Source organism: Serpula lacrymans (assembly GCF_000218685.1).
Source record: "Serpula lacrymans var. lacrymans S7.9 unplaced genomic scaffold SERLAscaffold_19, whole genome shotgun sequence".
Classification (NCBI taxonomy): Eukaryota; Fungi; Basidiomycota; class Agaricomycetes; order Boletales; family Serpulaceae; genus Serpula; species Serpula lacrymans.
Window position 1 is genome coordinate 441,396 of NW_006763308.1, and position 24,527 is coordinate 465,922.

Here is a 24,527-nt window from a genome sequence, read left to right on the forward strand (position 1 = left end):
GGAACAAGTGAGTCCCAGGCAGCGTGTGGTAGGTGTAGCTGTAGCGAAGACGATGGACAAAAGATAAGTGTACCCAAGTGAATGGGACAGCGATGAACATGGGCAACGCAAGGGGACAAACCTTCTCCAGCTCAAAAACTACCCACCCACACTCCAACCAGGCAAGACGAGCGACCGATGTTTTGATAGTATATGATGGCAGATCGACGTCATGAAGATGGACCTGTTGCCCTATTTGGACCGGCCGCCGGGGCTTTGCTGATATCAGCAGTGGCACATGGTAGTCAAGGGATCGGCGGCGGAAGCGGATAGGAAGTGGTGACATCAGAAATGGTGGGGGTGCAAATAAGATGAGGAGGAGGAGGGTGGAGGTGACAGAAAAGTGGACTAGAATGGGGATCCAGAAACGACCGTCAGGTGAGAATAAAAAGGAGAGGAAGGGGCCCATGGTGGGGCTAGGCAAAGGAAGGGGAGTAAGGGAAATGACACAAGCGAGGGCGCAATGCAATGTATAGCCAGTGGCGACGCGAAAATTTGCCAAAATGCCAAAATGCCAAAAGTACCGAATGGAAAAGCAAAGGTGAGCATGACTGGATTGCCTAATAGAGGTGGTGCTGATCAGCCACAAGTTCAAAACAGGCAATATTAATTACTATTCCACGTGGCACTGTGCCTGTGTGGCGCAAAGGCGAGTCTTTTCGAATATTCGCTTCGTTATTGACACCTGTCCATGCTACCAATCAATTTTGGTGCATGACAGCGGTACCAAGCACAGCTTCTTGCAGAGCCAAGGTGCGTATTGAGGGCACGGCTGCTGGAAAAAAATCTGCCACATGATGCTGGGCATGGGTGAGGAGTATTACGGTTGACAAGCATTTTATTAGGTTGGAGAATAAGGAACAATGAATGCTACAGAGAACCCAATTTTACAGATGTTCAATAAGGTCACATTAGGAACAAAGACAAGGCATTATGACGGCATTTAAGAGATTGGAGAGTAACAGCTTGCAGATGATTGGATGCCTTGACTGCCTGAAGAGAGGATGCGGAGGAAGTGATCAAATTTGAATACCTTGCCATACTTCCACTGGTCCCCCTTGCACCTGAAATGTAGCTCAATACCAAAGGGGCCTAAAATGCAAATTGCTCGTCATTGGACCTCCAAAGATCCAGATGATGGACAAACCCTGATAGTCTGCTAAAAGGCCTCCTCAGATTCTTCCACCTTTCATTGCATTGAATTTCCTCTAGAGCTTCCCCGAGGATATCAAGAACATTGCCATGGGAGGCATATGACAGTACAAAGAATGGTGGCGGACCTGCCTCTACACATCTTTTTGAGAGGAACAATGTGGACCCAAACCGAACCTTGCAGAGGTGCTTGAAGTAAGGGATCATAAAGGCAAAGTATTCAGATACATAGTTTTGAAGAAACAAGCTGAGACCATCAACTCTGCCAAAGGTCTGATACTTGTGGAAAGCAGAATCAGAGCGGGTAAACATTGAAGTGAACTCGGGACTTAGCCATTTCTTGATGTCATCCTTTTCTTTAGCATTTACATCTTTCATCTCATAGGGCTTTACCATCAAGACACACATGGCCAGCAATGTGTAATAGAACAACTGCAGGTTGTGATGGGCAGTGTGTTGAATCCAGTCACCAGGCTGTGCATTTTGCACTTCCACCGCCATAAAAGGCTCTGTCCCCTGTAAAAAATACATAAAACAAAATAATTGAACGATGGCCAATATAAATACTTACTGTACGCTCAAGAACATGATTTCCATTATCAACTTGCCAGCCCTCTGATCTCTCTGTTGTATAACCTCATCAAGAGTACCCTCTGCAACATCCAATGTCCACTCAGGTTGATTATGACGTAAAAATGAATCCGGCAAATAGACACTCTGGTTGGAGCGGATTATTTCTTCCTCATGGTTAACGGTGGATAGCATGGACTTCACCAACTCTTGCAGCTTCTGGACGTCACCAGGTTTCAATCCAAAATAGTGGTCATCCTGGTCTGAATCTTCAGACACTCACGTCATCAAGAATGTTCCTTTGAGTTGTCTGAATGCTCCACTAACTCTTCAGTATCTTCAAATACAGCTGCAAATCCCCAGTCTGCAAGTAAACCCCTTTGTATGTGAGTATTGGGAGGTGCACATCCCTCTGGAGCTTTCAAAGGGGGCCAGTCAGACAGTGCTTGATCCATGATAAGGGAGTTGCTGATTGAGCCATCCCGGTGTAAGACTTTCACAGGAACTTGGCCTGAAACAGAGGTTGCCATCGCCATCTTGTGACCTAGTTAATGTTAGTATAGACAAATAAATGGTGGATATAATACTTGCTTTTGATGAGATCAATGATCACAACAAGGAGCTCCTCTAGGCAATTAAAATCTGTTATAATTGCACCAGCAGGTGTAGTCGTTAAACGAATGTGAACACACAGTTGGTAAGGGTGGTGTGGATGAGCCAAAGCTTGAGCCCTCTCCTTGTCTTTCTGGGATAATGTGGAGCCAAGGGCATTATGAATATTGGACGTAGAATTATATTCTGGACTTTGGCTTGATTGATCATGCTGGGCCCATCACTTTGAGCTGCAAACTTTCTCTTCACAAATGAGATGTGGGACTCCCTTTACTCCTTTTGCTTTAAGCAGGCAAAGAATTGTACCCTCAGTAAGATGACGGCGAGTATCATACCAAGCATTCTTCACTATCAGATTGACACCTTTTAACCGCAATATCCATGGGTCATCTGATATTCTCAATATAGGTATTTGTGCTCGCCTGACTACAGTTCTACATCCATGGATGCTGTCAGACATGAAGAGAATATAGTGAACCTTTAATTCACCCAAAGCGCTGACGCAAACATAATTGGGGTTAGCCCTAGTATTGTAGCCCAAACACCCGTCTGAGCCATGGGAAAATCCAAGGAGAAGGTGAAGGAAAAGTGTCGGTTGCTGGTGAAGATTGAGTTCAAATGTAATGTAATGATTGAGCTACCCTGATCCATTTAGAGCAAAGTGAAGGAAGAACCCTGTATAGAAAGACCTTAAAAGTGTATGAGATTAATAGGAGACTAGACAATAATATAAGAAGTACCTAGAGTGTAGATATGTCGGTCTTGTGCAGCCCCTAACAAATGACAATCTTCCCATAAGCTGTTCGTGTACCTTGTCAAAAGAGGCTTTATTTTCCTCTTGGTCCTTGAGCTCGCCAAGACTGTCGGCATTTCTCATACTTGCAGGAGGGAGCTTAGGGGGATAAGACGTGTCACTGGAGGATATGAGTACAAGATCTGGGCGGCGCCTCCACCAGCATCACCAACTGCTTGGACAGCATGCACAGAAGTCCACCATCTGGACCTCTTGAAGGTGCCGGAATCCACAAGCTGATCAACTTTGTGAACCAGATAGTTGAGAAGGTCTGCAACCTCTCCTTCTGAGCCAGGGCTCCATGGTTTAGTCAAATCCGGGCAGGAACTTGCAGCAGTCCACTTCCCTGACTCAGATGAGTAAAGCCCTTCCTGTCAAAGGCATTTGAAGGCAGTGAACAAGGGGTTTTCTTGAGGGAGAGCACCCGGTGTAGATGGGAAGAGTTCAAATAGGGGAAATAGGATGTGGAGTATATCTTCAAGGGCGCAGTAACTCTTCAAGGGAGCTGCCTCTGCCTTGATAAGGGGGTCCATGAAGGTGTGATAATATTGCTTAGGTCCTTTAAATAGGAAAGCATTGAACTGGAACAGGGATAAGTGAGAGAGAAATCAATAAAATAATGGGATGGACGTACTTTGGGCTTGGTTGGTGTCATGCACCAAAGTTGATTGGTAGCATAGACAGGTGTCAATAACGAAGCGAATATTCAAAAAGACTCGCCTTTGTGCCACACAGGCACAGTGCCACATAGAATAGTAATTAATATTGCTTTTTTTGAACTTGTGGCTGATCAGCACCACCTCTATTAGGCAATCCAGTCATGCTCACCTTTGCTTTTCCATCCGGTACTGTCCGCGTTTTGGCATTTCGGCAAATTTTCGCGTCGCCACTGGCTACACATTGCATTGCGCCCTCGCTTTTGTTGTTTCCCTTACTCCCCTTACTTTGCCTAGCCCCACCATGGGCCCCTTCCTCTCCTTTTTATTCTCACCTGACGGTTGTTTCTGGATCCCCATTCTAATCCACTTTTCCGTCACCTCCACCCTCCTCCTCCTCATCTTATTTGCACCCCCACCATTTCTGATGTCACCACTTCCTATCCGCTTCCGTCGCCGATCCCTTGACTACCACGTGCCACTGCTGATATCAGCAAAGCCCCGGCGGCCGGTCCAAATAGGGCAACAGGTCCATCTTCATGACATCGATCTGCCATCATATACTATCAAAACATCGGTCGCTCGTTTTGCCTGGTTGGAGCGTGGGTGGGTAGTTTTTGAGCTGGAGAAGGTTCATCCCCTTGTGTTGCCCGTGTTCATTGCTGTCCCATTCACTTGGGTACACTTATCTTTTGTCCATTGTCTTCGCTACAGCTACACCTACCACACGCTGCCTGGGACTCACTTGTTCCAAATTGGAACTACTCCTCTCCCTCCCTTGTTTGATCAGGTGGTCCAACACAACCAGTCCATTGGTAAGGCCATGGAACTGTCGGATTTGGGCTAGGTGGTGGACCGGTGGCTCTAGTTTCTTTTTCTTCAGCAGAACATTCATTTACAGTGCGATTATTTTTGATTTTTGAATCATTTTTATGGACACATATTTTTTAGAATGCCTGACTGACAATAAAGGAACTGTGTTGATACTGATAATGTTTTGCCTTGCCCTTTTTTTACTGCATCTTCCCATGACATCATGATTTTCCTGTACTCTTTTTGCTATTGGACTTTACTTTATGGCTGTACAAACCTGTGATATTACTCACAGCATTCATTGTTCTATCTCTTTCTTTTCCTTTTTTTACAATCTTATCCTGTACTACCTACGCAGGATTCATCAGCGTACATTCCTTCCTTCATGTTCTTTCTCATTCTTTTTGCACAGCTATACTGTGCATAGCCTACTTTTCTTTTACTATATAACCCCTGTATTTTACCTTGTAAAATAACAAGAACTCAATTCCAGACTTCTTCTCTAATTTCAAGTTCACTACTCTGCTGCTTGTGATCCAGTGTGGTCAAAACACTTCCCACTGCTACCACTGTCAACTGCTGTCATTGTCGCTTCCCACTTTTGAAGTCATTGTCATCCCTTTCGATTAGAGTCCTTCTGAGCACTACAGTTTGTGCGTTAGGAGCCTGCTATCACTGGGAATCTCATCATATTGTCGTTCTCAAACCTACCTTGTGTCACGATTAGCAAGGTAGTGCTCATTCATACTCATCACTAAGCCCCTATCTTCTATAAATTCAACTATCCCTCCTCCTCAAAACCCACACTCATACACCTCTGGGTTTTACTTTGAAGGATCCTCATACATACCACCCCACGGACAACCAGACCACTCCACTGTTCTAGGAGGCAAAGCCCATAAACAAGTTCCGTGGAATCTCAGAGGATTGCGTGTTAGTTTGTTTTTGTGTGTGGTTTTCTAACAGCAGTTCTCATCATTGACAACGAGTGCATCAAGTCACGGTGTCACAGACATTCAACTCTTTTAGGCAATGATTGCCGCTTTTAGACTAAGATTATCATGATATAATCATGCTTAGTAGTACAGAAATCAGAAAATATTGATGAGTCCCATATCCAATGATCATTCAATTATTCGTCACTCTCCATGCTTCATCAAATGGTCACTGTCCCTACAGAATATCTATTCCATGAAGCCATTAAAAAGAAATCCTATACCAACCTTGTAGAGGCTCGTCAGAAAGCTGAAGTGGTAGGCCAAGAAGCAGACTTACAAGAATCACTTCGAAATTTTGTCCGCCAACAATGCAATGGCGCAACCCCTATTCATGGCAAGTGGATGCCACTGAGGCCTTTACTTTGGAACTCAACTGCACCATTATTGCTGGATCTGGAAAGACTTTGGCTTATGTTATGCCGTCCTTCATACAGAAGCTCAGCACTGACCATCAACGAAGTCCTTGCATACCATATTTTTGTGTCAATGATGGGCTCGTGATCACCCCAACTAAGGAAATCCAAAAATAATGGTAAGTCAGGGCCTACTGAATTCATGTAGTCCAGGATAGCTCAAACTTTGGCTGCGGGACTTCCTGTTAGGTTCTCCTTTAAACGGCGAGTGTTGGCAAGTTGAATGGGGGATGATGTGTATGAAGGGAACTCCAAGCTGTTGCTGTCTGCCAGTGGATCATAATCTGGCTCAAACAAATCATCAGCAATGAAAGGATTGTAGTCAGTATCCTCATTGACATCTGAGAGGCTGATGGAGTTATTGGATGTCTGGTCTTCACTCATGTTATCCAGCATTGATCACACAATGTGACTTGGAGAAACTGCATAAGTATGTACAATGACCAACAGATAAGATAAGATAATCAAATAACAGAGGCAAAAAATCCCGGTGTGACACGATGCACTTATTGCCCATCAAATGTCTCCAGATGTTTGGGAAGTGGCTCCAGCACGGTTTATTCTGCGCCTTCCCAAAATGGCTGGCTCAAGACTAGCTGTGTCTAAGTCTATAGTATGGATTGTATATTCTAATACTTCCCTTCAATCCTAGTATAGACCAATCATATGAGTGAATTTATCATGTTTAACCTTTGATAGAGACTTAGTGAATATGTCTGCTATCATGTTGTTTGTAGGACAGAATAGTAGTCATCATCAACTGCCTCTCGGATGAAGTGATATTGTATGTCTATGTGTTTTTTGCAGGGATAATATTTGTTGATCTTGGACAGGGCAATTGCTCCTTGGTTGTTGCAGTAGAGTATTGTGGGTTTGTTTATGGGAGATCTGGTTTCACCGATAAGGCTTCAGAGCCAAAAGACATCCTTGAGTGCATACATTGCCACTATATACTCAGCCTCTGTACTTAATAATGCAATTACTGATTGTTTCTTGGCTCCCCATACAATTGGTAAGCCTGAGAAGAATGATACATGGCCTAAAATAGAGTGTTGGTGATCCTGGGATGTGTGGTCAGTGTCTGTGTAGGAGATCATTGGTTCAAATCCATCAGCTGACTTGAGAGCAAGTTCTTGAGTCCCTTTGAGGTAGCTGATAACTTATTTGACTGATTCCCAGTGTTGTTTGGCCAGATTTTGAGTGAATTGAGCTAGTAGATTTGTGGCAAAAGTCACGTCTGGTTGAGACTGTGAGGCAATATCAAACTATAACAAAAACAACACCTGTCTCCGACTGCACTTGCAGGGAGTAAGAGGTACAATGAGTTTTGAGGTCAACAGCTGCTAGAGATTATAGCAGGTAGAGGACAGAGAGTAAACTCAAGGATTTCTGATGAGGAGCAAAGTGGGTTATTCAAGTAATAAAAAGCTAAAGAATGATACATGAGTATGTAGGGTTTTTATAGCTAATTGCCTATCTCTCAGACCCAAAGTAGAATAAAAGAAAAGTGGTCTGAGGATGAAACTATCCAATAAGAAAAAAGAACCACTATTGTATAACTTCAGGGATTAATCAGCCAGTGAGAAAATGTACTAATAATAGGTAGTGTCACACATGTTCAGGAATTGTATTCTCATGATGAGGTACGATCCTGACTAAAGTGTCTATTAATATTTCCAGGCACTGATGGGGCTTGGAGCTAATTGGTGAAATCTCAGCTACTAGTCCTTACCCTTTGTGCTGGCTGGCTGGGAGTACTACCCAATCCCTGATCTGCGATATGAAGTGGTAGCAATGATTAAGAAAGCCTGTTTGGGCTATGAGAAGCAAGATGGAAAAAGATACCTCTAGCCCTAGAGCCAGAGGTGTAATGGGGAAAGTGTCTGAGAACCAAGACATAGAACAAAAAGATAAGAAAACGTAAATGGTCCTTACAGAGACCCTAGTATGATCCATATGGGGCATCCGATAGCCTCTTGATAGGGTGTGTCACACATTTCTTTGAACTGCCTTGGTGTAGATGGTGATTGTTTGATGCTGAGGGATATCCAAGGTTCTAATGGGGTAAGTGCTGGCTTTGTGTCCTTCAGTCCAAAGTGTTCAATAATTAATATACACTCTCTGGGGTATTGCTATGGTGTGTGACTTTTGATTATATTCTATAGCAAATCCTAGAAGCCATTTGATATGTCCAAGGTCAAATACCTCAAAATATTTTGCTATATTGTGTTTGAACAATCCTATGGCCTGCATCATGTATGGATACTGACAGTACTACAGATTCATTGGACTTGTGGTAATAGAAAACTGCATGGTCAATGGCTGATTGTTCAAATCAAATGTCTTGCAGTATATTTGCCAGTGTCTTGTACCATTCATGTCCAGCCTGTTTGAGCCCATAGAGACTCTTTTTTAATTTGCAGACTTTCTGGTTGTCCTTTGGTTCAAGGTATCGGAGGAGTCATGTACACGTCTTCTTTGAGTGGGGCATTTAGGTATGCATTTTTGATGTCTATTTGATGGATATGCCATCCTGGCTGGTGGCATTCACTAGGATAGCTCTTACTTATGGTAACTTTGCAACTGCTGCAATCATTTTGGTGTAGTGAACACCTTGGCATTGTCCATAGTTGTTTGCAACTAGCCTTGCCTTGTAGCGGGAGACTTTGCCAAGTTTGTCTTGTTTTGTCTTGAGGACAAGATGGTACTTGATGACATTGGTGTCTGGTGGTGGGACAATAATTTCCCAGGTGTGTAATTTCTTGATTGCATTGATTTAGTTATTCATCACTTGGCGCCATTGATCAGTGTCTGGTCCTTTCAGCGCTTAAGATACCAATGGGGAATCAGTATCATGTAACACAAGCACTTGATGGATGAGAGTAAATTCCTTATCTCCATCATTATTGTCTTGCGCCATTTTGCTTTCTTTGTTATCTGTCCAGACCATGGTTGCTCTTTCTCCACAATTCAATGCTGTGTAAAACCCGGGGGGTGGTCTGTTGCGGGTGGGTTGTTGAGTTGGAGGGTCTTCTGGATTATTTTGAGGTTGGATTAGTTTTGGTTGATGGATGAGGTTGGTGTTGATATGTTTGGTGAGTTTTGTTCTCATTTTGTTTTGTTCATTGTTACTTTTGTGACATTGTGGTTGTTTTCAGAGTTCTCCCCTTCAAGTACAACATTGCCTGATAAGTCATCATTTTTGGGTTTGAAATAAACTTCTTGCTTGACTAATATGCAATGTTTACTGGGCTAGTATATTTTCTACGTAAACTGTGCATCTGAACTGATGTATATTTGATAGGTTTGGTTTCTTCTTATCAGCAATTTGTACGGTGTTTTTCCCGGTAAGGATTATGTTGGGGTTTAGTTTTTTAGCCATACAGCATGATTGATTGCTTCGGCCCATAGGTGTTTTGGTAATTTTGCTTTGTACATCATAGTACAAGTGTTTTCAACTATTGTATGGTTGAGTTGTTTGGCCATGTTGTTTTGTTCCGGAGTGTTGTGGAGGGTCTGTTTGTGATGAATACTGTGCTTTGATAGGTAAATTTTAAACTCCTTTCCTATGTATTCTTTACCACCATCTGATCTCAGCCATTTTATTTTAGTATCATCATGCTGTGTAGTGAGTTTTTGTACAAATTCTCAGAAAACTGATATTACTTCATCCTTTTTTGATGAGAAGTATACTGCTGTTTTGCGAGAGTAGTTATCTGTGAACAATACATAATGTTCGAGCAGTGTTTGCATATTCTTTTGCAGAGACTTGGTACAATCTGTTTACCAATGGGATATTAGCTATTATATTAGCCTTTGCTGTTATTATATGGCAGTTCCCATTCAACATCTTGACTGACATGCCCGCTTTGTTGATTCAGCTTATAGCAACAAGTATTATGGCCATTTTTGGTACATATAGTGCATTTTTCAGGGTTATTTTTGTGTGTTGATTTTTATTTAGGAGATAGATGTCTACCTTGCCCTTCCCAGTTGCTTGGAGATCAGTTCTATCTGTTAGGCTGATGAAGCGTGGTTGTATTTGGGTGAATTGTTTGAATTCTGATTTGTCAGGGCAAAAGTGGGATGTGGCCCCAGAGTCTATAGTGATATCCAAGTCATTTGAGGAGTTTGTGTTGTTGGTGATGAGAGCTGCTGTTAAAAAACCACACACAAAACAAACTAACACACAATCCTCCCAGATTCCATGGAACTTGTTTATGGGCTTTGTCTCCTAGAACAGTGGGTGCTCTGGTTGTTTGTGGGGTGGTATGTATAGCAAGCACAGTGCCTGTGTGGCACAAAAGCGAGTCTTTTGAATATTTGCTTCATTATTGACACCTGTCCAAGCTACCAATCACTTTTGGTGCGTGACAATGGATGTCTGTTGAGACTATTTGCTGGTGTATTTTAGGTGCTCAGTTTATCCATTATATGTCTCCCCATCTGCAAAAAAACACACTGGAGGATACAAATGATCTCATTAATAAATTTTCTAATGTAATTACAGGGTTGGTTCAGGCTCAATGGAAGGACACTTTGGAGATGTCTCAGAAACTCCATGAGGCAAATGAGTCCAGAAGGAAGGCACAGGCAGATGCAAAAGAATCTCAATTAATGTTGTTGCAGCAGTAGGAGGCCCTAGCCAAACAAGAGGCTCTTATTACCCAGTATAGGGCTAGACTTGGGGTATAATAAAGACACATAACACCTATATCAGCCGTATTATAAACTAATAATCTTCATCATATTGTCATTTCAGATGCATGAATTATACACAGTCACATGCAATATGCGTGGACAATTGCAACGAGGTCCAGATGCTGATCTGCCCAATTAAGTCTAACATGGTCAGGCTGTGCAATGACCATGATCAGTGGCCAAATCCTGTTTGCAATAACACATGTTCTGGTAAGAGCTAAAAAAAACACTCACCAGGCTATTGAACTCACAATGGCTCTGATTTTTGTGGACATGGCTTTGTTTGTAAAATGAGTAGAAGCATAATCAAGCAAATAGACAAGGGGCACAAAAAGTGTACCCTCTGCTGAGTAGGACAGTATCTGATTATGTTAGCCAGGTTTCCTCACTATATAGAAGCCATTCACCCATATTTGTGTGTGCAGACATAGATATTAGCATTATACTTGTATGATATTGTCAGACACCCTTGTTATATTTATATCTGCACTTAAATTTCATAAGCCATGATGCAGTGGTGCCTTGAAGTATTTGATGGATTAATTTCAAGCACCTGTGCTGTTAAGTTCACCAAAATACTTAGCTATGTAATAAGGATACTGACCAAGGCAGGTGGATCATCTGGTCTTCTAGCACAGCATAATCAGAATGATCATAGCTTGCACCAGGTCCCCTTTAAAATTCATCTTTGGCTACTTTACCAGTCCAAGCGTATCCAGATTGTACATAATATAGAAGGTTAACGGACTCAGGATCCTATTGTGTGCGCCAAATTTTTTTTAACTCTACACGGTGTGGTATCTGACACCACAGAAAAGCATCATGAAGGGCTGATTAGCCATAGGTTGTTTGCGTGGTGTTTGGAAACATAAAACCTTAACTAAGACAGTGGATATCTCTGACTCAGATCAGGTTCACAATGACAACAAGAATCACTATCTTATGGGAAAGTCTCAAAACTACCCAGAACATTTTATAATGTCTGCAAATAAACATAGTGTTAATCCTGCTGTGAAGGTAATGCAACAATATCCCCAATCATGAACACAATTTTTTCAATAAAGCTTAAAAATCATCTATTGACCTGCATCAAAACAGACACTTGATCACGCAACCTCAAGTTTTAAATTAATCAGTAAGTTGACACTGGACAATATTGTATCTATATATCCTGTCATCTTTGAACAATATATTATGCTCATCCTTACAGATCAAGTCAGAAATTGATTGCTACATAATGCATGATCATACATAGGAGCCAATTAGCCAAAGCCTCAAGTAAAGATGACATTTACTCCACCAAAAGGCTTATTAACAAATCTAAGTGAAACTCAGCCACTGCCCAAGAGGCTATAGAAACAACTGTATTATTTACCTAAGTGAAACTACAATAGATGTTAGTTTAAGGAGATCTCTAATAAATGTAATGAAACATTCCTCAGCCGCTGCCCGAGAGGCTATAGAAACAACCGAGGTATTCCTATACTAAACCCCCTACTACTTCTACTTATAGTCAGAGGTGCTACTTGCTACAGTATAATAACTCCTAGGAGTGCAATTGTGCTCCTAGGAGAACAATGGTCACTCCATGGAGAACAATGCCTGCTTTATCATTGACCAGGTTTATCTGGTTTTGTCACTTATTTGCGCTATTTTTATTCTAAGCCTTAGCAGCACTCATGCAATGTGAAATGTCACTCAAGAGGCATGCAGAAACCATGGAAATCTTGTCTATGTCTCATATCCATGCCACAGGCCATGGTTTCCAGACTTCCAAAAAGGTGTGGATAGTGTAGCCTTTGATTAACACAGCTACACATCGTGTGGGGGCACTCATGATAATTTGGTGGGAAGCATTTTCTCCTGAATAACTCAATGATTGTATTGACAACGTGATTTTTGCCAGAGCCACCTATACCTGTTATATAAAGCAAAAGTTGTTCCTCAGCATTGCAGAGAAAATAGTTGCCAATAATCCAAAATGCACATTGTTGCTCATTGTTACCACCTATCCCAGTGTCTCAAATCAGGGTCAGGTTAAAAGGGTGAGTTGTCCCGCAAGAGCAAATTGCAAAACTGCCACTCTGAAGATATAGCTTGGTAAGGTCTTTGATCACAATGATGAAACCCACCAATTCCCCAGGTGTCTAAGTGAGGGAAAAGGTAGGTCAACATGGCAGAATCATCATCTGGAAGTAAAGAGGACCCAGAACACATCTCAACAAAATGTTTTCCATCTAGACAATAGGCCAGTGTGGTAGCTTTCATCTAGTAGTAGCTAGCAGGTGAGTGGTCTCCACTTGTGTATCCCGTAGCTTCAAGCAAGAAAAGTGGATTGTCTTCACCAGTGTTATTTTGAGCAATATGCAGCTCACAATTGGTGTAGTTTGCGTAACATGGAGCAATCTGTCCTTCACTTTTACTGGCCAGGAAATTTAACTTCACAGTGGTAGGAAGACCCTGAGGGAAAAGTCCTGCATACCATGCATCTAGATTGTCTTGACTGAAACTAACACCACATTCTCTGTACTACTGGTTATTTTGGACCAAAAATTGAATCATTGTCAGAAAATTGTGTTGACTGCATAATATTGGGCTAATCTTGGCAATATTTTCTCCAGAGACAACTGAATCTTTGCCTACAAAAATGGTACAAACGGCTTTACCAGTCTCATTGCTCAAAGGGGGCAATACTTGTTGTAATTGAACCAAGTTTTACTGTATGATGGCTATATTGCCCCAAATGTAGTGTTGAGAGGCAGTAGGGTCACCACATGAAGTTTTGTCTGTAAATACATAGGAATAAATGGTTGCACATGCACACAATACCATGTTTTTGTTGAACATACTAGCAGCAGAAAATGCATTAGATTCAGTAGCAGGAACACGGTGATGGCCGTAATATTGAAAGTTAGCTCATGCATCTAATGGCTGCTTCTTCTTCTCAATCAACCAGTGCCAACAACTCCCACAAATGTTGAGATCACCAAGCAGCCAAGGTGTGTGGAGGCCTTTGATGTGCAACATTGCCTCATTGTATAAGGCAAAGTCATAATCATCAGACAAGACATGAGGGGGAAGGTACAAGTTAGTCAATAGTGAGGGGTCAAATTCAGAGGCATGGACAATTTGAATATGAGTGGGGGCAAACCTACAAGCACAAATAGCACATTAACAGCGTAGCGGCTTTGCCATGCACGGATTATGTCAAACTTCTGTTAATGAGTAGCAAGCCAAGGAAACTGTTCACATTCAGGAAAATTTAGTGCTTGCTGTCATGTGTATGAGTGTTTTTGCTGTTCGGATTCTCTGTGCAATGCATGGAGCCAGTTTTGTAATGCTTCATCCATTGAGATGGGGGCAGATCATTTTGGGGACAAGTACGAGGTTGTAGCAAGACTTAAAATGATAAAATCAAGCTGTCAGAACAGGAATGATCTCAAAGTAAAGCAAGAAGCACAGGTTTTGTGGCACAACAGAAAGAGGCAACATTATGCATGGCAGCAATGAACCTCAATTGCAAACAAGTGAGATAGGAGAAATTTTGCAGTAATTGACACAGTGAAAAGACCTGTACAAGCAATGTCTGTCCAACAGGATAGCAAGAATGTGGAGGAAGATCCTGCCCATCAAACACAGAAGAAAAACAAAACCACTGCCTCAGACGAGAAGATTATTTCTCCTTCAACATTACATTCAGATTCACATACAACGAGTGAGCAAATCATATAAACACAGCACAACCTGATCATGACCTAGAAAGACCTAGAAAGAGACAGGATAAATGATTAGGTGAAGCAGAAGAACATGTAGTAGGAGACACAAGCAAAATTGATAAGATAACGGCGCACAAAACAAGTTTAAAAAAAGGAAAACAGATACAAACTGGAAGCCGGACCTAAACAAGTTGCAATGAGAGGAATGCAATCAATTAAATTGATTAAACCTGGACCTAGTCTCAAACCCAGAGCTAGCATTTGGGGACATTTGATACAGGCCGAGTGCATCAAGTCACGCTCAATTAGCCAAGCACTTGTAATGTAGTGTAAAAATAGATTCATTATCTTATCTCCTACCATAACCAACATAATGGACTGTGAGGTCAATACTACTGTGACTGGCGGGCATTTTGATGACAAAGACAACCCCTTCACACTTTTAGCACATACTAGTGTACATACATTGTCTAATTCTACTGACACAGACTGCGACAGTGATTCTGAGGACCCTCCCCACGTGCCAATTCAGGTGCAACATACGGTGTACCTCAAGAGCAAATTCCACAGCAGTCCTATCCTCAAAATTCAAGCAATTCTAGACTAAATGTCTTCTCTTAGACTCAACCTCCCTTTATTTCTCAATTATCTAAGCTGGGGGACCACCAGTGTACCACCAACCACAAGATTTGCTATGAAAGGACAAACCTCATGGTCAGCAAAGAATTACCTGAGATATTGAAACATTGCTCTAAGCCACCACGCACACAGGGCACACACAAGGCACGGGCAAGTGGAGCAAAGGCAGTCCTGGAGTTTTTGTTTGGTTGCATAGAAGAGGTGCTTGAGGGCGAGTTGCAGAAAATTTAGGACCTCGCAAAATGCCCTCCCAAAGATGTCTCTGAGGAGGGCCTTACCAGCCTCTTTATTGAAGACCTTGTCCTCAAGCTTTAAAGCCCTGGCTTTGATGGTATGCCTGTGCTATGGAAACTACTACAGCAACTAACAAGGATCAAGTCACAGGAAAAATGCAATGCAAAGCAGAGAACCAACCTGGTAAGTATCAAAACTTTCTCTTACTCCTGTCAACTGATGATATACAGGTCATTATTTCAATAATTTTCCAAATTATGTTTTCTCATTTGCACCACCACAACTGATGGGCAAAACTTCTTACCACATTCCTTCGCTCACAAGGCATAGCCGCCAAAAGCCTCAACCTTCTTTGCACTCTGTGTGTCACCAAGAGTCACCGGTGGACGACCCGTGCATTCAATGCCATTTCCACCAACCAGATGGTGAAAGTATGGAAGCAAATCAAGCAAATGCTATTTGTCATATCCCACAACAATCTCAACATCCCCTTCTGAGTATATTCACAGTGGGTTGACAATCACAGTCATTTTTTACAAGAGCACCGAGCCATTGGACGCAAGACGCCTCTTATATTACAGCAAATACGACAACTTGAGTGCCAGGCTGCTCCCTCTTGCCATCAGCATGATCTAGCATGAGTGCTATCTTTCCTCACACAGGCACCTGAGTTTGGATTCGCAATGTACAAGGAACAATCTTCCTCTGTCTTTATGCCGCCAACGCCCGTTCATATGCTTCCCTCTGGGGAAGCATACATCACATAACAGTATATGCTCTGCACTGTTCACATTGAAGAAGCCCGCTATGAAAGCAACTACAAACTACTGACCAATTGTCACGTGGCTACCTTGGTGCTACTCACTCTTGCATCCATTGTATGTTGTTGCTCTGTGATCGCAGTAAAGACCACACAAAATGTTAACTGTAATGGCCTGCTGTGTGATCTGGACACAGCCGGGGCCAGATCTGCCCCAGAGGGCAATGGTTATTGCACTACTCCCAAAAATTTGTATGTATATTGGACAAGTAATCATGATGACGAAACATTATCAATTTCTACTTTTGGACGCTTTCTCTACCCAAAAACGGCTATAAGTGTGACAGTGTGACTCGATGCACTCGTCCTTAAACGAATGTCTCCAGACGGTCCGGGACCTCCGCTCCTTCCCGGACCGTCTGGATTCGAGACTAACCTGGACCAGGAATTTACAGAAGGCTACATATTCGACTTGGACGTTTTTAGCTATTGAGCTTGTGGATAGGGTTTATCAACATTAGCACACAGGTAACTATGAACAGCTGTCCAACGATGTAACGTTAAGTATGCTCTGATCTTCATCAAAAGGACGCAAAATAAATAAATAAATGGACATCAAACAGGTTCCCTAATGCCAGCCTTATCCCGTCCGTATTCAACGGATAATATACCCATATCAAGCTCACCATCGTTGTCTACCACACGGGTAATGTTTACTGCGAGAGGGCGCATTGAGTAGGAGTCGCCTCCTCCCTGACCTCTAGTAATAGCCGGCTCTTGAGAGGCAAAAGAGCTTTGGTTTGAGGACTGTGCCCAGCCTAACCCAACACGGACATTAATTAGCATATACGCAATACCAGCCATTGGAACCCATGTATCCACGACTGTGAACTGGAAATTTGTGTGTGATTGGTATGTCACAAAGAATAAGATGGTCCAAGTCCTAGATGATTTATCAGAGCTGCGTGCATCTGAGCTAGCTATAAACATACGTGTAAAGAGCAGCACTTTCCACTAAGGTAGCTAGGATTGGCTGAGCAAAGCATAAGCAAAATTCCTGGATAATCTGGTCGTTTCAGCTCACCAACAAGCTCATTCCTGTATGACCATGAGCCCTCGAGATCTTATTGGTACTCCAAACTTTCCACGCAATCATCACTATATGTAAGGTTGAAGTTTAGCTCAACAAAAATGATAAAAAAAGATAGGTACAACATGTACTGTATATATTTGTACTGTTGTCGCATGAGTGATAGGTCAGAAAGATATTGTACCCAAGACTGAATAAAGCATACCATATGGTGAAAACACAGTCACTGGTGATCCAACGTCCGGCTTGAGTGAGAAAAACATCCTCCCCTATATGGTACTGGGTAAATTGGTATGTAATACCTACACCACAGACTAAGTGCCATGATGAGTCGCCACTCAGATCAATATATACGATGAAGTAAGCTTACTGGTAAGGCCGATAAGAGTACAAAGAGGGAAAATGATCACACAGAATTTACGATTCCAAATCAGCCATAATCGATAAATCTGTATAGAGCTCTGTAAATGATGTGACATAGGTGCCATCCTCTTGACGTACAATCATTGCATCACCATTAATCAGGGATGCCATTAGAAGTCCAGTTTTGACGACTTCTGTAGTTTGCGACAAGTCACCGTAGAACATTAAAGGTGAAGTCCCACTTTCATAGATGACAAAAGCCTGGAAAAGCCGCAGAAAAGTTGTGATCCAGTGCTGCACATGGTGCTTTAAGATAGAGGGTTAAGTGAAAGAAAAAAAGAGATGCACAAACAGCAGTAACGGTGATAAAGAGAAGTACAGTCGCCACGAAAATGGGCATTTTGAGGATTGATCTTCTGCCCTTGGCCAAACTTTGGGTATGTCGGGATGGGTGGCGAGTGATCAAGAGGAACGCCGACGATGAGGACAGGACAAAGAATATACCATATAGGAAGCTTTCGATGCAAACTGTTGCGAGGTTTGTTGAAATGAGAGGTACTTCAGCAGGCATTATAAAAAACCGTGCTCTACCGGTTGAGTGTGTAGGTTAAAGCTATGGGCATTAGGCGCATTAGGCAACCTCATATTAATAAGAACTGGTCACTGGACGTTAAACAGTGGTACGACACTCCCTGTATAGGTATACAACCTGATGTAGGCATTGATCATGGTTGAACCATTATGCAGACATTCGGGCCCACTGCCATCTTCGGGACTATCCCAAAATCAAACTTGCTAAACGCGACGTGACTCCACTGCATTATAGATTGACGCTCACTGACGGCAGGTTGTATACCTATACAGGGCGCTGAGACTTCCCATACGCCTCCTGAGGCCTGAGGGTTTGAATGGCAGTCCTGTGATGCATCAAATTACGATAATCAAATGGTTCTAGTAATTTACTCACCTGAGTCACACCTGTTACCTAACATATTCCTGGTCCCTCAGTGACCAGGTTTGATAGATAGCATTCCTCGTCGCAAATTGTATAGGACCGTCTTCCGGTTTGTCCTTGTTTACAATATCTCCTTTTTTCATTTTTGTACCCTTCTCTTATCGTTATCGATAATCGCTCTCCAAGTAGTCGACTACTACACTCCATCTCATTATCCTTCTCCCAATCCTTGAACGTGTTAGAATATACTCTGACATACCAATACTCCATAGGATAATACCTCTGATTTGTAAGCCAGCCCAGTATGCAGCAGCTATTCTGTGTAAGACGTCCGTGGTTGCATGTCATGTTTAAGATCCTACATTGTATAACCTTGGCCATATAGCTCAATTGGTGGAGCAGCTGGCATGTATCCAGAAGGTTCCAGGTTCAATCCCTGGTCTGGTCAATATCCAATTTTATCAGAACGGTCGTGTCTTTCTAGGTCGTGATCTGGTCGTGATCTTTATGATTCACTCACTGGTGGTGTCTGAAACTGAAGGTGATGTTGAGGGGGAAATCACAAGTGCACGTCTCAACCAGTGGTTTGCGTTTTCTTGTGTGTTTGATGGAGAGGAACTCCCTACACTATCTTGCTATCCCGTTGGACGTATGCTGCTTGTACAGGTCCTTTCTCTGACTCACTTAGTAGACAATTATACTTATCTGACTTGTTCACAATTGCGATCCATTGCGGCAACCCATAACATCACTTCTATTCGTCGTGCTACCAAATCTGTGCTCCTCGCTTTGCTACATGATCATACTTGTTCTCAGATCTGTTCCCCACGGCTCATATTTACCTTTCAAGTCATGATTCACCCTCGTACTCGACTCCAAAACGCTCCGCCCGCCATCTCAATGCATGAAGCCTTGCGAGAGCACCTCGGTGCGTTGGACAGAGAATCGGAACTGCAAAGATTAACATACGCACGTCAACACACACACAATGTCGCTGATACTGCTAACTTTCCTTGGATCGCTACACAAGAATAGAAACATGACATTATTCGTGCGTGGCAAACTCAATACGCTGTTGATGCGCTTACCAGGAAGACTTGCGCCGTTTGTGCTCACAGGTTTGCGCCCACTCATATTCATGTTGTGCATGGCTCTGACATTGACCTTTCCCTCTTGACAAACCTTTTCCTCCCCCGTCATGTGTTACCTGACAACTATGACTTTGCGTTATACAACGAGGCAATCTTACACGTCAATGGGCTCCACACCCCTTGGTTACTTGGTGACATCAACATTTGTGGGAGTTGTCGGCACAGCCTGCTTCATAACAATAAGCAGCCAATAGATGCTTTAGCAAACTTTCAATATTATGGCCATCGATGTGTACCTGTTACAGAACGTAATGCATTTTCTGCTGCCAGTATGTTTGATAAAAGCATGGTATCTCGCGCACGTGCAACCGTTCATTCCTATCTATTTTCAGACAAAACCTTTAATGGCGATCCTACCGCGTCCCAACGTTACGTCCGAGGCAATGTTGCTATCATCCCTCAAGACTCTGTTCACTTACGACAGGTCTTGCCCCCTTCCTCCGAAGACATTGCCAAAGCTGTTTGTACTGTTTTCGTAGGAAAGGATTCTGTTGTCAGTAGAGCAAATGTTGCCAAGATTAGCCCCATATTATGCAGTAAACATAATGTTCAAATTATGATTCAATTTTTGGTCGCAAATAACCCGTGGTACAGAGAATGTGGAGTGGGTTTCAGTCAAGAAAATTTAGACACGTTATATGACGGACCTTCATCTCACGGTGTTCCCGCTGCCGTCCAACTTAATTTCCTTCCAAGTGAAATAGTTGGTGAGACCGCTTCGTGTCGCGCTAACTATACTGATCGTGAGGAGAACCTCGTTGAACATACACTGAAGAAGACAATTCTGATTTTGTTCTCAAAGCTGTGGGTTACACAAATGGAGATCACTCACCTGCTAGCTATCGGCTGATGAAAGCTACTACTCTTGCCCACTGTCTAGACGGTAAACAATTTGTTGAGATGCGTTCTGGTTCCAGCCTACTTGCTGACCACGATCCTGCCCTCTTGACCTACCTTTTTCCCCACTTAGACCCCTGGGGAATAGGCTGTTTTCATCATCCCGATCAACGTCCTGACCAAGCTATATCTTTTGAGCGCCAGTTTCGCAACTTGATATTGCAAGATGACTCTCCCTTTCAAAGTGACCCGGACTTTGCGTATGTTTGTTGGAACATAATGCAGCGATGTGAAGTCATGAAACATGTCACCTTTCGTGTTCAAGCTTCCAAACGCATATCAATAGGTAGACAAATTAGTGAACAAGCACCCGCACTTACCGATCTCATTCGTATCTGGGAGTCCAACCCTTACGCGAAACCTTCCAACCGTCAACAGAAAGCTGCTGTCAAGCTTCTTGATCGATGAAAATTCTTAGCCAAGGATGTGAAGGGTAGCAGTGGCTACAAGCAGTGTTGGCGCAATGAGATCCGTGCGTTGATGAAGCTGTTAGGTACTCCGGCTTTATTTTTGACTATTAATCCTTCAGATATCAATCACTTTTTGGTCGGTCTCTTTGGTTTTGAGTATACTGCAAAGGTCTGTATTTGTCGCAAAGAACCGCGGTTCAGCCGCTCTCTGTTTCGATCATATCATTACCAGTTTTATAAACATCGTTTTGAAGTATGGTAGCAAGCAACCTGGCTTGTTCGGTGTTTGTGACGCATACTATGGGATGGTTGAGGCTCAGGGGAGAGGTACTTTGCATTGTCACATGCTGATATGGATACGCGGCAATCCTAACCCTCAAAGCTTGTGTGATCGCATGTTGGCAGATGACAACTACAAGACCCAGATTTTCACTTGGTTGGAGTCTATCATTCAATGTAAGCTGCCTGGTACAACGGAAGTCGTAATCGACAGCCCTGACCATCCACTTCAGAGGCCTCCACGTGCACCTGACCAACTAGATCCTAGACTCGCTGATTGGCCGATATTGAGTGAAGACGACGTTCATTTTGCACAACACTTTCAAGACTTTGTTACTGATTTAGCGCTCACATGTACTTGGCACGAGCATACAGACACGTGCTGGAAACACTTGCGACCGGGAGAGCCTTGCGATGACCAACATTGTAGGATGCAAATAAACGGGTCTACTCGTTCTCTCACTGAATATGATAGTGAGACGCAAGGAATATTATTGCGGAGATTGCACCCAAAGATTAACAACTTTAATGACATTGTTATCTTCCTACTTAAGTGTAATATGGACATCAAATATGTTGGTTCGGGTGAAGCGGCGAAAGCCTTACTTTACTATATAAGCGATTATATCACTAAGAGCACGCTCCCTGTGCACGTTGGCCTGGACGCATTGCATTACACAATTAAGCAGAACGAGAAGAAATTTCCCCAAAGTGACGACACTCCTGAGTCGGTGAGGAGTCGAAGTTTGTTCACTAAAAGTGTAAATGCTATAATGGCTCGTCAAGAAATGTCACATCAACAAGTCATGTCCTACTTCATTGGAGGAGGGGACTGTTATACCAGTCATTCCTTTCGTGTTCTTAGATAGTCCGAATTTGACTAATACATGTCTTCCCACTTTGCCGGAGACCTTTGGTCTTCATCCTCTGCAGAAGATGATAGTAATGTCCCTTTTCATGACAACGGTGGGCACCTACTTTCCCGTGCTGATGATCAAACTGCACTCACAGAGGAGATTAGTGTGAGTGTCAAAAACAACTATATCTCAATCGATAGCAACTTACAAGATTATTGCTATCGTAGTGAAGAAGAGGTTTTTCAAAGTCTTCTTTTCGTTGTTGGAATAATCAAGGTCAAAGCCTGTTAGCCTTGTTAGACAACACATGTTATGAGTTGACATTAGTACAAAGGCTGGTAGCTCAGTTGGTTAGAGCACCACCATATGTGGGCAGGCAGAGGTCCTGGGTTCAATCCCTGGCTGGTCCACTTTGCTTTTATGCACTCCCTGTGGTCAGGTGGCTATGTGAGGTCACATGGCTAAAATCCATTATATGGGACTACATTGAATTCTGCCAAAAGATCCTTAGCTCCCATGAGTCTGCAAGACTAACGTGGTTGGATCATACAGATGAGGTTTGTCATGAGGATGGATGTTTGCGACTACGACCTGGTAGATCTGCGGCACCCGAAGGGCAATTCCTGCATGAACACCCACAACGCTTGACACACTTAATCCGGATGAGAGAACATCATCTCATGCCTGTCCTTCTGGGGCGCCGTCTTCCAAGACCAGATTGTGATGGTGAGGAGTTTGATGATTGGAGTTGGGCGATGCTCATTTTGTTCAAGCCCTGGAGACGTCCCTCCAACTTGAGATCTACAAACGAGAGTTGGACAGAAGCATTTCAACGTTATAATTTCTCACCTAAACATAAAATGCTCATGGCAAATATGAACATTGAAAATGAATGCAAGGACGCAAAAGACCTATACTCCCACGTCCGTCGAACAAACCCTCATCAACCTGAACTATTCACCGCAATGGATGGTATGCAGCATTCGGATGACATTGAGGGTCTCGGATTCTCTGTTCTAAATGACCCCTCCCTGCAAATAATGGGGTTAGATGATCATGATGATGATGCTTTCGAGGAAGATGTAGCTCAAACGGAAAGCAGTGATCTCACTGATTGTGAACATATTCTTCTTAACATGAATCACTGTGGGATTTTCGATGTTATTCCCAATGCACCTATAAACCCCAATCTTCACCACTCAACTCTCATGGCTGGTTGTGACAAAAGGTTAATAGGTATACAAGCGTTGATGATGAAAGAGATCAAGTCAAAAAAAAGACCTACATCGGACAGACCTTCAAATAGTGATGACTTGCCACCAACCGAGCATTTGGAGGATTTTGCTGAGCCCCTCACGCATGTCAGTGAGATTGCAAGTCCCTCACATCATGCCCTCCCATCCACATCCTCTCCTATTGACTATCTCTTAGATGTGATCCGCAACACAGGCATCGCCGGTAACAACAAGCAAGAACAAGCATTTTGGATAGTTGGCAACCATTTTCTCCGTAATGCTGATGATCAGCTCTTGCTGCATATCACGGGTATAGGTGGTTCTGGAAAAAGCCATGTTATCAATGCAATTGTTGAATTATTCAAGAGAAACAATGCTGCTTATCAGATTATCATGAGTGCTCCCACAGGTTGTGCCGCTGTGTTAATAAAAGGTTACACAATTCACGCACTGACTTTTCTACCAAAAACCGAACACAAACCAAAACAAGAGCAATTAGAAGTAATCTGGCGCAACATCAAGTATTTTGTCATCAACAAGATTTCCGTGGTATCTGCACGCCTGCTCAGTGACATTTTCCATAGGATGAGTACTGTCAAAGCTTGGGATAGAAACACTGCAAATAAGCTATTTGGTGGTGTAAATGTCATCTTCACAGGAGATTTTGGTCAATTGGCACCTGTGCGAGGTCATGCTTTATTCAGTAATCAATTAATCACTAAATTGATGCCTAACACCACACAAACCACTTATAGCCAATCAGCACTCCATGGCACTTTTCTATGGCGTCAGTTAACACACGTCGTAGAGTTAAAGAAAAATTGGCGTGCCCATGAAGATCCTGACTTCGTCAATCTCCTACATTGTATACAATCTGGATGGGCTTGGAATGGTAAACAGAAAGACAAATTTCAAAGGGGAACCGGTGAAAACTATGATTGCTCTGATTATGCCATCCTACACGACTGAATGATCCACGTACTACTTGTGCGTGATCCAGGAGCTCTTCAAAATTTCAGAAATGCACCAGTCATAGTTGCGGAGAAAGTCATCAGGGACGCACTCAACCTTCAAAAAGTCATCTGTTTCACAGCATCAACTGATCAAGACTTCCATGTCTATTGCTCTACCAACACCTACAAGAAGAAAAAGTTAGCCGTACAGTTCCCGTCCCTCTACCGTTTTGTGCCGCCA

At 42.9% G+C, this 24,527-nt stretch overlaps 10 protein-coding genes across 10 annotated transcripts; 6 read left to right on the forward strand and 4 right to left on the reverse strand.

The window, feature by feature from the left end:
* Positions 1-1,131: 1,131 nt before the first annotated feature.
* On the reverse strand, positions 1,132-2,583 carry SERLADRAFT_412043 (uncharacterized protein; the record flags this gene model as incomplete). The annotated part of the gene is made up of 6 exons (XM_007324411.1): positions 1,132-1,707; positions 1,763-1,815; positions 1,842-2,019; positions 2,045-2,060; positions 2,089-2,305; positions 2,454-2,583. The coding sequence occupies 6 exons, from the start codon at positions 2,581-2,583 to the stop codon at positions 1,132-1,134; spliced, it is 1,170 nt and encodes a 389-aa protein (XP_007324473.1).
* A 663-nt stretch (positions 2,584-3,246) lies between these two features.
* Positions 3,247-3,821, reverse strand: SERLADRAFT_443790 (uncharacterized protein; the record flags this gene model as incomplete). The annotated part of the gene is made up of 3 exons (XM_007324412.1): positions 3,247-3,512; positions 3,591-3,747; positions 3,801-3,821. The coding sequence occupies 3 exons, from the start codon at positions 3,819-3,821 to the stop codon at positions 3,247-3,249; spliced, it is 444 nt and encodes a 147-aa protein (XP_007324474.1).
* A 1,962-nt stretch (positions 3,822-5,783) lies between these two features.
* On the forward strand, positions 5,784-6,134 carry SERLADRAFT_443791 (uncharacterized protein; the record flags this gene model as incomplete). Its single annotated transcript, XM_007324413.1, has 1 exon — positions 5,784-6,134. One exon carries the CDS (start codon positions 5,784-5,786, stop codon positions 6,132-6,134), a length of 351 nt encoding a protein of 116 aa, XP_007324475.1.
* An 8,195-nt stretch (positions 6,135-14,329) lies between these two features.
* Positions 14,330-15,070, forward strand: SERLADRAFT_443792 (uncharacterized protein; the record flags this gene model as incomplete). The annotated part of the gene is made up of 2 exons (XM_007324414.1): positions 14,330-14,462; positions 14,952-15,070. The coding sequence occupies 2 exons, from the start codon at positions 14,330-14,332 to the stop codon at positions 15,068-15,070; spliced, it is 252 nt and encodes an 83-aa protein (XP_007324476.1).
* A 1,307-nt stretch (positions 15,071-16,377) lies between these two features.
* Positions 16,378-18,473, reverse strand: SERLADRAFT_480485 (uncharacterized protein; the record flags this gene model as incomplete). Its single annotated transcript, XM_007324415.1, has 10 exons — positions 16,378-17,039; positions 17,089-17,129; positions 17,181-17,254; positions 17,309-17,331; positions 17,392-17,500; positions 17,557-17,635; positions 17,688-17,843; positions 17,902-18,077; positions 18,141-18,324; positions 18,388-18,473. The coding sequence occupies 8 exons, from the start codon at positions 17,947-17,949 to the stop codon at positions 16,712-16,714; spliced, it is 858 nt and encodes a 285-aa protein (XP_007324477.1).
* Positions 18,474-18,676: 203 nt separating this feature from the next.
* Positions 18,677-19,275, forward strand: SERLADRAFT_403586 (uncharacterized protein; the record flags this gene model as incomplete). The annotated part of the gene is made up of 2 exons (XM_007324416.1): positions 18,677-18,745; positions 18,970-19,275. A coding segment is annotated over one exon (184 nt), but the record flags the coding sequence as incomplete, so codon positions are not given.
* A 494-nt stretch (positions 19,276-19,769) lies between these two features.
* Positions 19,770-20,249, forward strand: SERLADRAFT_403590 (uncharacterized protein; the record flags this gene model as incomplete). The annotated part of the gene is made up of 2 exons (XM_007324417.1): positions 19,770-19,933; positions 19,988-20,249. Coding segments are annotated over 2 exons (215 nt in total), but the record flags the coding sequence as incomplete, so codon positions are not given.
* A 323-nt stretch (positions 20,250-20,572) lies between these two features.
* SERLADRAFT_403592 (uncharacterized protein) lies at positions 20,573-20,798 on the reverse strand (the record flags this gene model as incomplete). Its single annotated transcript, XM_007324418.1, has 2 exons — positions 20,573-20,597; positions 20,646-20,798. A coding segment is annotated over one exon (153 nt), but the record flags the coding sequence as incomplete, so codon positions are not given.
* A 606-nt stretch (positions 20,799-21,404) lies between these two features.
* Positions 21,405-22,263, forward strand: SERLADRAFT_480493 (uncharacterized protein; the record flags this gene model as incomplete). Its single annotated transcript, XM_007324419.1, has 3 exons — positions 21,405-21,786; positions 21,843-22,011; positions 22,059-22,263. The coding sequence occupies 3 exons, from the start codon at positions 21,710-21,712 to the stop codon at positions 22,104-22,106; spliced, it is 294 nt and encodes a 97-aa protein (XP_007324481.1).
* Positions 22,264-22,723: 460 nt separating this feature from the next.
* SERLADRAFT_480495 (uncharacterized protein) lies at positions 22,724-23,143 on the forward strand (the record flags this gene model as incomplete). The annotated part of the gene is made up of 1 exon (XM_007324420.1): positions 22,724-23,143. A coding segment is annotated over one exon (381 nt), but the record flags the coding sequence as incomplete, so codon positions are not given.
* Positions 23,144-24,527: the final 1,384 nt, after the last annotated feature.